General features: G+C 39.9%; 1 protein-coding gene across 3 annotated transcripts in view; it reads right to left on the bottom strand.

The window, feature by feature from the left end:
* The window catches only part of dpysl3 (dihydropyrimidinase like 3), a 52,375-nt gene that overhangs the window by 32,738 nt on the left and 5,925 nt on the right, over positions 1–13,712 (bottom strand). Inside the window, exon 1 of one of the 3 annotated variants that reach the window (XM_037748234.1) lies at positions 6,694–6,888. The exons of the other annotated variants lie outside the window; for them this stretch is intronic. Within the exon in view, the coding sequence (XP_037604162.1) occupies positions 6,694–6,732 (39 nt within the window). The 5' untranslated portion in view covers positions 6,733–6,888. Of the gene's footprint in view, positions 1–6,693; positions 6,889–13,712 lie in introns of those variants that run through there. 3 annotated transcript variants of the gene reach the window in all.

The raw sequence follows: 13,712 nt of genomic DNA, 5'->3' as shown, positions 1-13,712 counted from the left end.
TTCCAACACCAAAATCTTGTCCCGTTGCCTATGATTCTTCACATGAATATATACATAATATGCATATTCAGAATCTGTTTATAGAGATTACCAGTGTAGTTACTTGAAAGCACGGTGCATCTCATACAGACGCTAAAGGGTGCTTTGTGCGTTGGTGTCACAAGCCAAGAGGCGTGACAAGCGTCAGTATCTGATGCCCTGGGAATGAGGACGGGCTGGCAAGAATGAAATTCAACTCCGCTTGGTAATGTCGCCAACCATAATGGGTATTGATTTCAGTTGATTCTTGCCCACACTTCTTCCTGAATCCTTGTTGGACATTGATTTTCATATTCCCTACCTTGTTTTAAAACTCCCATAATAAAATCAGGACCAGGGATACACATCAGTCATTGTCTGCCTGTTCAAGACGCAGTATTTCAGAGGCCACTGATCGGAATTTCATAGAGTGTCCAGCTTCTCCCACTAGTTGGATTTTTATGGAACTTTAGACAAACAAAGGGCTGCAACTAACGAATTAATCAATTAATCGATTAATTGTTTGGTCTATAAAACAAAGAACATACTGTATGTTGCCAAAGTGAAAGTCAATTGTTTGTTCCATTGCAACATCAGCCGCCAGCAGCAAAGCTACGCTTCCGCCTACTACCGGACGCCAGTAAAACGTCTATTCCATTGTCATATTCTACCAAAATGGCCTGTGTTGAACAAGAAAATATTAGAAGATTGGATCATCGTCACAGATTTGAACTGGAAGAGGTAACTCTCAAACTGGGACGAACCCATTGACCAGACATTGACCAAAAATAGTAATTTATGGGTTTCCCAGAATAAGCAGCTACAGTGGTGAAGAACAACCGCAGAGCATGTAGAGTAGAGGTACAACCAGACTGAACAGCCTTCATGTATATACACATCTATCTGGTTCTAAAGAGATCCAGTTAATAGTTTGTACACTGTGTGGCTGGCATCCTGCCTACATGTACCAGAAAACCCAACAAAAGAAAGTCTTTGCTACAATTTGTTTTGTTCAAATCTTATATTTGTTTAAATGCTATGATTTGAAACTATGAAGCTTGAATCACCCCATTTTTTGTAATCTCATCTCAACCGGGTTTCCTCAAAGTGCCTTGACACAATTTGTATCTATTTTTTTCCATTTTTTTATATTATGTCTCTCGACTTTAATCTACAACATAATTATATTAGACCACACAGATTCATATTAGCTTAAAGGGTTAAGACAACAATGGTGCTGTTGATGTTGATTCTGATTGGCTCTGACCTTCCAGGGTCACTGACCATGTCCTCGTTTGTCAATCACGTCTCTGTTACAGCGCCCAGTTTTTGGAAGGAAGGAAAAATTATCTTACTGGATGATCTATACACTGTAGTCATTGTAGTTTGTGCAGTACACGTTTATTCGCCAGAAACAGACAATGTATCGACTATAGAGACATTAGGTAACTAGCTATATAGGTGGTTAACTAACTCACAAAATCGTATACGTGGCAGTCAACTAAGAATTTCTTTGGTCAAGGACAGGATAGTGCACTAAGCTTAGCTGTTATTGGCCTATAAAAAAAACTGTGCAGTACAAATTGAGGTGGCAAAACACATAACCTGCACAGCTGGAGAGTGAAATAATTAAAAATATCTAATGATGTTTCACCAAAGATCCAATGAAGCGACGCATTTCAGTTGATCTAAACCCTGAGTGGGGTGGAAACATGGACTCATCTTCACTTCCATGCTTGTTTACATGCGTGCGTGACTGTGACCTACTATTGGCGGTTGCTGGGTAAACAGTGGAGGATTTGGTGTTTCGACCAATTCAGACAGTTGGGAGGAGGATTAGCTTTAACACACATCACGCAATCACGACTGAGGTCAACCACACATGTTTATAAAAAAAGATCTGGTCCAAGTTGCTGGAGTATACTAACGCCTGTCATTAATCTAAACTGATACTAGATGTGATTTAGGAAACTATGTGCTTCCATCTGCTTTACTCCTCCTCTGATCTAAATTTGGAAGTCATTGGAAAAAAAAAATAATTAAAGCTCTTTTTTACCTTCCACAACTGTGTCCTCCCTCTAGTGCTGACAAGCTCATCTATTAAATGTCTGGCAACAAAGTGAAGTTCAGGTGGGAAAAAAATATCTCATCATTCCACTCTGAAGAAAAAAACAAAGCACTGAAAATAAAGCGCCTCTCGCAGCACAGGAAACTGTCATTTTCTGTTACACAAGGCAGCAGGGGTGATCAGAAATAGACGACAGGATGTTATTTTTGTACTACTACGCTGATATGCACTGACAACTTTTTTCCACTTCCAGCAGACTCGAGGGAGAAGCTCATAAACTGGGATGCAAATTACTAGTAGCCAATTCTCCGTGGTTAATAAATGGGAATGGTACGAAAAAAGGCCAAAGGGGCTGTGAAAGGAGACCTCCATTAGCTGTGACAGAGCCCCTTGTGTGGGAGGCAGGCAGGGACCAGTGGAAGAGGGAAGTCATCCTGAATGCACATGCACACCAGTTCCTCTGCTTCAGCCCTGTTGCCTAGCGCGCAAAAAAATATTTACTCTTCACCCCAAACTGCACAGGATTATTTTCACATTCTGGAAAAGTGAAAACAATGAGACGTATCAATCTAAATTAATAGCTCCTGTCAGCCACGGTCGCAGAGAGATCCTGCTTGTCTGGATTGTTGTGCTTGCGATAGGCTGTAGTCGTGTAACCACGGCGACAAAAAAAAACTCAATATGGATCCGATTGAGCCAAAACAGGTTGAAAAATAAACTCTCTCAGTCAAGAAGTCTGAGAAGTGTGTGACTGAAGTGTGTGTCGAAGTCACATCCCCATGCACACGACAAACCAAACAGGGGTTGTATTTTTCCTGCCGTCGCAACTGTATGTCGGTCGCCATGGTGAGTCGCACGGCAACGCCTGGGCGGCCTCGGGGTGTTTTGTTTGCCCACTTTTTGCTGCAGCCCTGCGCGGTGGTGGTGATGGCACACTCTGGTGCGACGGAGGAGTCCTGTTTTGTGGTGCGTCAGCAAGAGGGGAACGGGTTTTCATTTCCCGCCGTCTGCCGGCACTGTTTCATGCCCACAGATGCTCGTTCCAGCTGGAGGGGATTATTGATGACATGTACCGGCCTGGAACAACACTGAGGCTGCTGTGAGTGGGTATGAGGGAAGGGAAGAACCACACCTAGAAATCTGACAGAGCCACTGGCGGGGAGTAGACGCACAGAAAACAGCTGGAATAGAACTGGAAATACAGAAGGAGAGTCTGGGAGGGTTATGAGCTGATAATAAGGCTGTTGGTGGCAGTGATCTAGATGATTTATGACATCAGCACTTATTGTTTGTCCACTTACAGAGCTCTTCACTCTGGTATGGCTGTTCAAAACTATACATTTTACTTAGTAAATTAAGTGAGTGTGGATTCTTATTAATACTGGTAAAGTTGATGACCAGCAATGGAGCAAGATGGAACTATTCAGAACCACTTACATGTGGTTGGCATCTTATGGTCAGACTGGTAGAGTATTCCTGCTCCAACTGATGATAGATCTCTCAGGTTAATGTCACCAATATTACACCATCACTGTGTTTATGTCTTCAGGATAACAGATTCACAGTTGTCCCCAAAAGTGAAGCCAAATCTGGATCGCCCCCTGGTGGCTGGCTGCAGTATAGCTCATAAAGCCCGCCCCCTCCATGTTAGTGGATGGGACATGAGCAAAACTAAAAAGTCAAAGTACACCTCAAATACATTTTTCCCCAAAGATTGTTTCTGTCATTTTAGGGAGTTCTTATCACACTAATGTATGTTCAAGTGTTCATTTTTCTGATAAGTTTGGTTTTAATTAGTTATTTGATGCTATAAAAAATGTGGCGAGATGTCATGATTGACAGCTGCTCTCAGTGAAGTAATTGCAGAGCGGGAGGCTCGGGAATTCTACGAGAGAGGAGATGTAACTTTAACTTTCCATAACCGTCACAAGTCTGTGTAATAGAACGGGTGTCGGTTTGATCATAAATGTAGTTATAGAGATATCATGTTGTTGTATGTATATTTAGTTGCGTCTTTCAAGCCAAACAGCCACCTTGGTGCTAACGTAGCAACTAGATGGCTCACACTAACAAGCCGCAGCCGTGCTCGGCTCGTGATTGGCTCAGGCGGTGGTGTGTGGGCGGGACATCGATACCGCGGCTCCACCGTCCGATCACTACTGCGCAGACTCTGGCTCCGAATGATGTCTGAAGATGGATATTTTGGCTTCACTTCTGTACAGTGAGAGGAAGTGGAGACGCGTCGTCCATCTTTATATACAGTCTATGAACTGTAAACCAATATGTGCATTGTTCTGTTGTATTTCTGAGTAGCCAAGCATGTTTGCTGTCCCTAGTGGTTGATACAGGTATCATTTCCAGTCTCTAAACGCTGAAGGTGGAGATCTCCGATTGTCTGGTATCGTGATACTAACTGTGTCCTGTATTATTAAAACACACTTGCCACTACCACCAGTAACCACAGGTGTCGCCAAATCAACAATGAATTAAAGGATTATAACTTTGATACGTTGGGAAAAAGACTGCTACCGTGATATGTTAAAAGCAAATACTGATTTAAGTGGTGAATACAGTGCTTCTTCATTGCATCATGTTTGAAAACCAATGAATTAGTTGTGAACTGAAGTGGTGTGAAGCCACTTTATCTCTGCTCTTGGTCAAAGACATCAATGAGATACTTTATACTGTGGTTACAGCTGATTAACATGTTGGTTTCAACTGAATGGAGCTTGTCTTTGAGGATTACAACAATCTCCCAACTGAAAAATTCAACTTCTGTAACCCAGATGGCGTATACATCTCGAGGCCATCAAACTCTTGATTTCCTGCCTCAGTATTAAACTATGAAGAGAGCAGACAGATCGTATCTGGGTGAGTCTAGTGCTCTCTGTTGCAGCATCACTAACTGATTTTATCTGTGGATATGGGTGACGTAAATATATCATGTCGTTTGCGAGTTTAACACCAAATTTCAACCATAAAGGAAAGGTAAAGGAAAAGAAACACACAACCTCTCTGTGGGGGGTTGGTAGCATTAAAATGCCCATCCCTATAATGACCATGCAAAACATGCCATGGAAAATTCTGGCCCACTTTAGCATATTATAGAGGCATGCCCTACTTTAAGGGTAATGACACCAAGAGCTCAGATGCAGAATATACAAGAACTCTGCAGGGCCAAAGTCGTCTCCCTTAAAAGCAGCCCTTTGGGTGTATTATCAGCTGAGGAGACGAGACAAAGGCTGTGTCTCCCACAGCCGAGCAACACACCCCTGACTGCAGCCTGTGAGCTGCAACAATGAGGACTGGAAGGAAGGCGTTTTCACACACAGACAGAAGGAGAGAGGGAGAGGTTTTTCTCTGCAGTTGTAACACACACCAGCAACCCAGCTGGCTGGCTGCGTAACACCAGCCTGAACTGCATTCAACCTCCAACCCTCGATGCTCTGACTGGAGCCCTGAATCCTTCTCCTTCCCATGATGCAGGAGTACAAGCGGCCCTGTTACAAGGCCAGCTAATCACAGCTCATCACCAATGGGCGTGGGTTTTCCCCCCCACCCAACCTCTCTTTTCTCCTCCTCTCCACTCTCCTCTGCAGCACCAACCAGCCTGCAACATGAACAGTAGCTCATGTCTGCAAGGGGACACATTTAAATCCTTAATATTAATAGTAATAGTAATAAGAATAAATAACACTCTTTGTGGAAATAATGACATGATGCACAAAAATTGCACAAAAAAAATAAAATGTACTCACTTTTGTTCAATTGTTTGCCAACTAATAGCCACAGGACAATATAATTAGGCCCACTTTGAAATATATCACTAAAAGCATCAAAAATGCTATAATAATAATATTGTATATTTTATATTTGTATGATGTCCTTGATTTTATGATCATTTTATCTGTGTAAATAAAATTTATTATTATTATTATTATTATTATTATTATTATTATTATTAAAATGGCAGAGAAAAGCTCACTTAAAAATGAGTCTGCACATCACTGTGCGATGGATCCTCCCATACATAGAGATCAATAAGGCCCTTTGAGAGAGAAAGGGCTGAACACATTCATGTCAAAATGGATAAAAGGTGATTTTAATCATGGAAAAAGCATCACAATGATATTTTTTTGTGCTAAATATAAAAGGGTGTGCATGGGGGAATAGATGTGCATGTAAAGCACATTAATGCAATATTATAAATAAATGGCACCAAACTATATTTATAAATCATTATTAAATATGATCATCATAAAGCCATCATCTATGCCCTGCAGACAGCACAAAGTCCCTACAGTGGGGGGTTTTTTTATGGGCGAGCCGGCTGAGCCACACAGCATGGAGCTCCTCAACAAAGAAGATGCAGGACACCTTTAAGAAAACGCCTCATCTCTCTGCCTGGCTGTCACTATGGCAGCCGGGCATGCCTGCATTTTCATAGTGCGTATTTTTTCCAGCTGGTCAGGTCTAATAGACAAATAGGAAAAGAAGAAGCCTCGAGTCGTGCTGCATGCATGGTGGTTTTATGGTTATTTTGCAAACAGCAGGCATCAAAGTTCCCACAGCACAGTTGAAGCATAAATAACTCTTTTTTTACTCACTGTGATCTTTGGGATGTTCTTTTTTCCTTGGTTATACATGTTGCTTTCGATTCCACCTTTCAAAATGAAGCTGTGAAAAGCAGGTATTCCCTCTTTTTTTTACGGATGCTGCAGCGGCCCTCGCCTGGATGGGAGCTTCAGGGAATGGTGGCCACTGTGTCAGTGCGGTGGTAAAGTGGCTCGCAGACTGAGAGCTATAGGAGCGGCTCTCTCTGTGTGCTCACTCCACAGCCCCTCCCTCCACTCCACAGCTCCATTTGGAAAAAAAAAGACTGCAGTGTCGCAATCTTTCCACCGGAGGGCGCAGTGGAGCAGCTGCTGAACAAGCTCAGCTGTCTGCATTACTGAGCTGTCTTGCATATTTCCTTGCACATATATACAGCTTATAAAAATGTATCTGAGCTGGTTGACAAGACACAACAAGACAGACAAGGACAGTTTCTACCCTCAGGACTCTGATGAGCACTTCAATCAGTCGAACAATGTCAATAACCCTTTAACACCAAATATACGCCCCTGCTGCTGTTATAGATTATTATAATTTACAGTCTTTAATGCACATTTTTGGATCATAATTTACAGTCTTTAGTGCACATTTTTATATTATATTTACACTCTTTAGTGCACATTTTTAAATTATAATTTACAGTCTTTAGTGCACATTTTTAGATTATGATTTACACTCTTTAGTGCACATTTTTAGATCATAATTTACAGTCTTTAATGCACATTGTTGCACATTTTTAGATTATAATTTAGTCTTTAATGCCCTTTTTGCACATTTTTAGATTATGATTTAAAGTCTTTAATGCATATTTTTAGATCATAATTTACAGTCTTTAATACACATTGTTGCACATTTTTAGAATATATTAACACTCTTTAGTGCACATTTTTAGATCATAATTTACAGTCTTTAATGCACATTGTTGCATATTTTTAAATGATAATTTACAGTCTTTAATGCACATTGATAGATTATAATTTACAGTTTTTAATGCACAATGTTGCACATTTTTAGATTATAATTTACAGTCTTTAATGCACATTATTGCACATTTTTAGATTATAATTTACAATCTTTAATGCACATTTCTGTAATATGTACATATCATATGTAACTTTATGTACTGTAAATATAATAATATGTACGTACCTTTCACTGTAAATATAATTCCTACTCAGTGTACATACAGTATATACACATCTCCACATGTACATGCTGTACATAATCATCTAGTTCATGTATATCCATCCAGTATTTATTTCTTTGCACTATTTGTATTGTTTACAACTCCTGAACACTTGACTTACATGTAGACATTTTATTTTATTTTATTTTATTTTTATTATTGTATTCTATTATTCTGTTATTTCTATTCTGAGTAAGTACATTGAGAGAGCTGCATAAAAACCGGAGTCAAATTATATGTATGTGTGGACCTAGCGAAATCAACCTGATTCTGATTTAAAACTCACCAGTCTGTGGTCTATTCTGTATCTGTGTATCACTGCCAAAATCACAAAGGAGTTAATTAATCAGAGTAGAAGGTCAGTCATGATTTATTGATTAGAAGAGCATGTGTGGCACTGTATAGCCAATAATCACCATCATTATACTCGTTATTGTCATCCTCATTATCAACATTAGGTACTGAAATTATTTGGCTACTTTAAAATCGTATTGCACCATTGTAATACTGTTCACCATACGGACATACACAGAATGAATAGATTCAATTAATAAATAAACCCATTGGGCTTTGTTTGTTTTAAGCCCTGACGAAGATGAAGCTTTTTTTTTAATGATTTAGCCACTATAAAGGCTAATAAATATAAAACTAATAAAGGCTTTTTAACATATTTCCTTCCACTAATTGACAAAAGAAACCTTAGATGACTAAGAACAAAAGGATCGATTAATCGTAAGAGGGGGCAGCTCTACATATTTCATAAACACAAGCACATCTGTTTAGATAACATGCATTTAAATGACTCCTAAATAAATTCAGGAACCCTTTTTTTTTGTTTAAATAGAAATATTATATAAAAATACAAGATTAAACAGTAAATCTTTACCAATAATTACCTAGAGATTTTTGTTTTTCTGAACACAGAGGAGGGGCAAAATGGTGTAGCAGCTGTCACAGAGTCTGCCCACCACATTACACACCCCACATGTCCACTCACCACGACACACACACACACACACACGCGCGCTCTCTGCATGCCCCCACCCGACCATGTGTCTCTATTGTTTGGACCTAAAGTGGATCCCCCTCCACTCCGCCGGTCGTTTCCTCCACCACTCCCCTCCTCTGCACTAATGCACCCATAATGAGGTTCAGAGACCTGCATGTGACTGAGGGTGTGCCTGTCTATGTGTGTGTGTGTGTGTGTGTGTACTACCATCAACTGGAAAATCATTCTCTCATTCAGTACATGCTTTTCATTGTTTTCAAGAAAGATATAAATTTACAACATAGAAGATTCAGTGTGTATTATGTTGACAGTACCTCATCTCTCTTTTTACTTTAGTTCGGGGCATTTATTAACAGAAATGGAATATAATATTCATAACTATGTTTTCATTAGTGTATTATCACCTGAAACTAAGAATGGTTGTGTTTTCGTTAGCTTAGAATGAGCCCTTCATATCTACATAGGGAGCGGCATGTTTCAACAGTAGCCCAGAATGGACAAACCAAACACTGGCTCTAGAGAACCTTTCGCGTTTTTAGGTTGCCTGAAGGCCACCTTAGTTTTCTGACATGCTTGTGAAACTGCGGTAACGTGAGCCACAGAGTGCAAAACCGTGCTACCGCCAGCCGCCGTCTGACTTCCGTGGCTCCTAAAGTAGTGTTATTACGGTAAGGATGGCCTCTGAGCGAGGCGACTGGCGTTACCGAGGTTTTGCACTTGGCGGTTCACGTTACCGCAGTCTTGGAAAGGGAGGAGTGAGCGTAGGGGTACTCAGTTGGTTGCAATGTGCAACCACACCACTAGATGCCACCAAATCCTACACACTGTCCCTTTAACCTTGTGATTAATAACATATGCTGAGGTTTATATAAAGTGTTTATTGTAAAGATTTCAAATTATTTGTTTTGTAAATGAGACATTTGATAGTTTGTCAGTTGTTAAAGTTTTATTATATCAAATATCTGTTTGTGTCGATGCTTTTAATGTGTGTGCATACGTGCGTTTTCTACAACCCTCTCACCCTGAACTTTTCTCTACAATCACAAATTTCACATATTGGGAGGTTTTAAAAATGTATATATTTTTTCCTGTAAATGAATATCCACTGATTGTTTTCCTCCCGCCTTTGGCTACAAGAGGACGCAGCGCCTGCATGCTGACATGTCCTTTCATGGCAGTGAGGCAGTAAGGCATTACCTCAGCATTCCCAGGCCCTCGGAGAATGCGTCAACAACACACTTCAAGTTTGCAGGCGTGCTACCTCTGCAGACCACATTAAGCAGCTGACAGTGACAGACAGACAGGGGGCAGACAGATCAAGGATGCAGAAAACACACTCTGTCGGGTCATCAAAGCTGCACCAGCAGACTAAGCACCTTGGTGGCCCCAAATGGAAAAGCAAACTGGTAAATATTCACTTTAATACCCAGCAATCATACTGAATTAGCATGGTCATGTTTACTAAAGTGTGATCACTATGAAGGAAAATGATCTACAGTGACACTAGTGAGGGCAGCTTACTCTCACTGCCATAATTAGGTGAAGGTTTTGATTTTCATGCTTAGGAGATTTTGTTTTCTCTTTTTCTCTGAAAAAAGCAATATACAGTAACACACCAGCATTTGAGTAATGGGACGAATCTGTAAAGGAAAAATAGGGCTACTCGAGCAATTTAGTCATGCATTTACAAAAACTTGTTGGACTTGAAAGAGACAGATTTTAAAAAGACGGTCAACATCAAAGCAGCAGGGGCTGAGATATCCTCAGTTTCTAATACTACATTTCCCATAATGCAACTCAACAGCATTTCCGTGTTGTACCATGGTAAACAGCCAGTATGTAACGTTGTCTTTCTGTTGAAAAATGTTAAGTTTCCAAGAGCAGGCTGAGGTCATAGACTGTATATAAGAAGTAGATGTGGTCACCCATTGTGGGATGCTGTTTTAAAGCCTCGAATTTGGCAGTTTGTCCGTCGCTATCTTGTTTTTTTGCAACCAGAAGTGACACGAGAGGGTGGAGCTAAGTACAACCGAATGCTGAATAAGATATATTTATGCAACCAAAAATGTTATAATTAACTTTCATGAACTGAAAACACACTGTGAAAGGGTTAAAGTTCTAAGACGAAAACACGGACAACTCCCAGACCAGACAACGCCGTGGTAGCGACCTGTCAATCACAAGGTAGCCACGCCCTAAAGCATCCCCTGCTTTATGGTCTATTTGACTCTAAATGGGACCATAATTTACTAAATGAACATCATGCTGTATTGAAGAAGACTTGAAACTAGCTACTGAGATAACCCTGATGACATCACTTTGACATCATCAGGGTTATTTTCTCAGACCTGACAAAGCTCTTGCGGATCTACAGAAGACAGGCTGAGTAGTACTCCCTGTGACTAGTAAGCTGACCATAATGTGTAAAATTGGTGGAGTAGTCCTTTAACTAGTGGCCATTGATGCTCTTTCTCTTCCAGTCTTTCTGTGAATCGGGATTAAAAAACAATTTTTTACCCGCTGCAGCTTTAACAACTACCCAGTAGGATGCCATCATAATTTGCTAATTATACTTGTGTTCACTGTATGTGTGGGTCAGTGTGAATGTAAGTGTGCGTAATGCTCCTCCATGCAGGATAAAAAAGATGGAGGGGGGTCCCTGGACATCTGGCTAACCACTCCCCATTTTTCACTCCATTACAGCAGCTGATTGTACTAATTAGCTCACCAGACTGGACAAAACTCTAATTATGATCATTATGTTTTACTTTTACTACAACGTCAACACAAGCTTCTCAATTATTTTACCAAAGCCATAAAATAACCACAAATGAACCCTAACAATTCAATGACAACTACAGCATTATAATGTCATATATTACATTCTGAAATAAATAATCAGATGCACTTGAAGGTTAAAAAAAGAGACAATCAATTGTCAGACATCATGAACAGTCAGCTTTTGTGCTTGTCATCATCAAAAGGTTCATGTTAAGCCAGACTGGCATCCAGACTGTACTAGATCATGCCAGAGGAATAAGCACGTCCTGACTCCGTTGTCAGTCTGATGTCCTCAAACAGTTTCCAAACAAAACAGAAAATGCACACAGTCTAACTGTCTGATGATTTCTGCTGAATCATCCGAGCCTCAGGAGGTGCAATATTGCAGTTCAGTGTCAGGCCACATGGAGGGGAGACTGGCTGCCTGCCATACTGAAGAAATCTACTGTACTTAAAAGCTTAGAGGAAAAATATAATTTTATATAATTATGACAGTGGCAGTAATAAAGTAACATTTAGAATTCAGGAGAGACAAAGTTAATATATTATCATTATGATGTGAGGATTCAGATAGGTTAGTTGTGCGTGCACTGGCTCAGTCCCAACTGTCTGCTGTCAGGCTGTGAATCAATAACAGCACAGGAATCACTGAGGTGTAAATAATAAAGGACAAGCCCTTCAAAACAAAATGCTGAAAAGTTTTGTCATTTCCACTTTAAATAATTTATCAATATTCTCAAATAAACAGAGCTCTGTGGCTTCAATCAGTCCCCTAGCATTAGTCTTGTTGTCTCACAACAGGTGTGTCACTCTTCTGCTCGCTGCTGAGCCTCTAATGAGTGAACGATGGGGGACAACAGATGAGAGATTTGCCGCTACAGCGGAAACAGCAGCAGTCTTTTTATATTTGCTCGGATCAAACAGTATTTATGTTGTAGAAACAATAAGTGGGACTTGCATTATGGAGTGTAAGTTATATTATTAATAAGACTATCAATCGATTTCAAATATTTAATGAAGATTAATTGCATGATTGTCCATGTAGGGAGATTTGTCAAGTATTTAATACTCTTATCAACATGGGAGTGGTCAAATATGCTTGCTTTATGCAAATGTGCGTATATATTTATTATCGGAAATCAATTAACAACACAAAACAATGATAAATATTGTCCAGAAACCCTCACAGGTACTGCATGTAGCATAAAAAAATATGCTCAAATCATAACACAGCCAAACTTTAAAAGGCAGCACACACAAAAAAAACACTGTTCTTAAGAACAATGCAATTAAGAAAAATAGAAAATGGAGTAAGCATAAGTGTGCTATTTCTAGTAATATTTCTGCAGCAGAGACTTGTGTTAAGTATTTACAAGGAGTAGACGCAACAATATAGTACAATCCAGTAGGCCTTTAAAGGGCTAGTTTGAGGCAACAACAGCTGTCAGTGTGTCAGTGTGCTGACTTGACTATGACTTGTCCCAAAACTGCATGTGATTATCATAAAGAGGGCATGTCTGTAAAGGGGAGACTCGTGGGTACCCATAGAACCCATTTTCATTCACATATCTTGAGGTCAGAGGGCAAGGGAACCCTGTGGAAATGGCAATGCCAGTTTTTCATCGGCAAAATTTTACGTAACTTTGGAGTGTTATTTAACCTCCTTCACGACAAGCTACAACCTCCGAAAGATCAAATAGCGGCCGGGCCCGACAACAATATGTCGTTTTTTTAAGATGTTAATTAAAAACCGCAAGATGCGTTAAAATGTTGAAGAAGTTAGTGGCGTTAAAACAAATCTGCACAGCCCTAATTATTAAAATAACTATATTAATATATCATATAATGAATGTGTTTTTTTACGTAATAGATCCTGTTACCAAAATCACGAAAGCTCATATCACTAGTGCTAATTAGGTGTTTATCTAGAGACACAGGAAGTGTTGCTTTCTAAAGACATTAAAAGAACAAGATGTTGATGATGTACTGAACTTGCTGGCTCCTAATTAGAAAAGTAAATAGTGCAAACACTTCAA

This window comes from Sebastes umbrosus, chromosome 17 (genome assembly GCF_015220745.1).
Source record: "Sebastes umbrosus isolate fSebUmb1 chromosome 17, fSebUmb1.pri, whole genome shotgun sequence".
Taxonomy (NCBI): domain Eukaryota; kingdom Metazoa; phylum Chordata; class Actinopteri; order Perciformes; family Sebastidae; genus Sebastes; species Sebastes umbrosus.
This window is presented reverse-complemented; position numbering and strand designations above follow the sequence as displayed.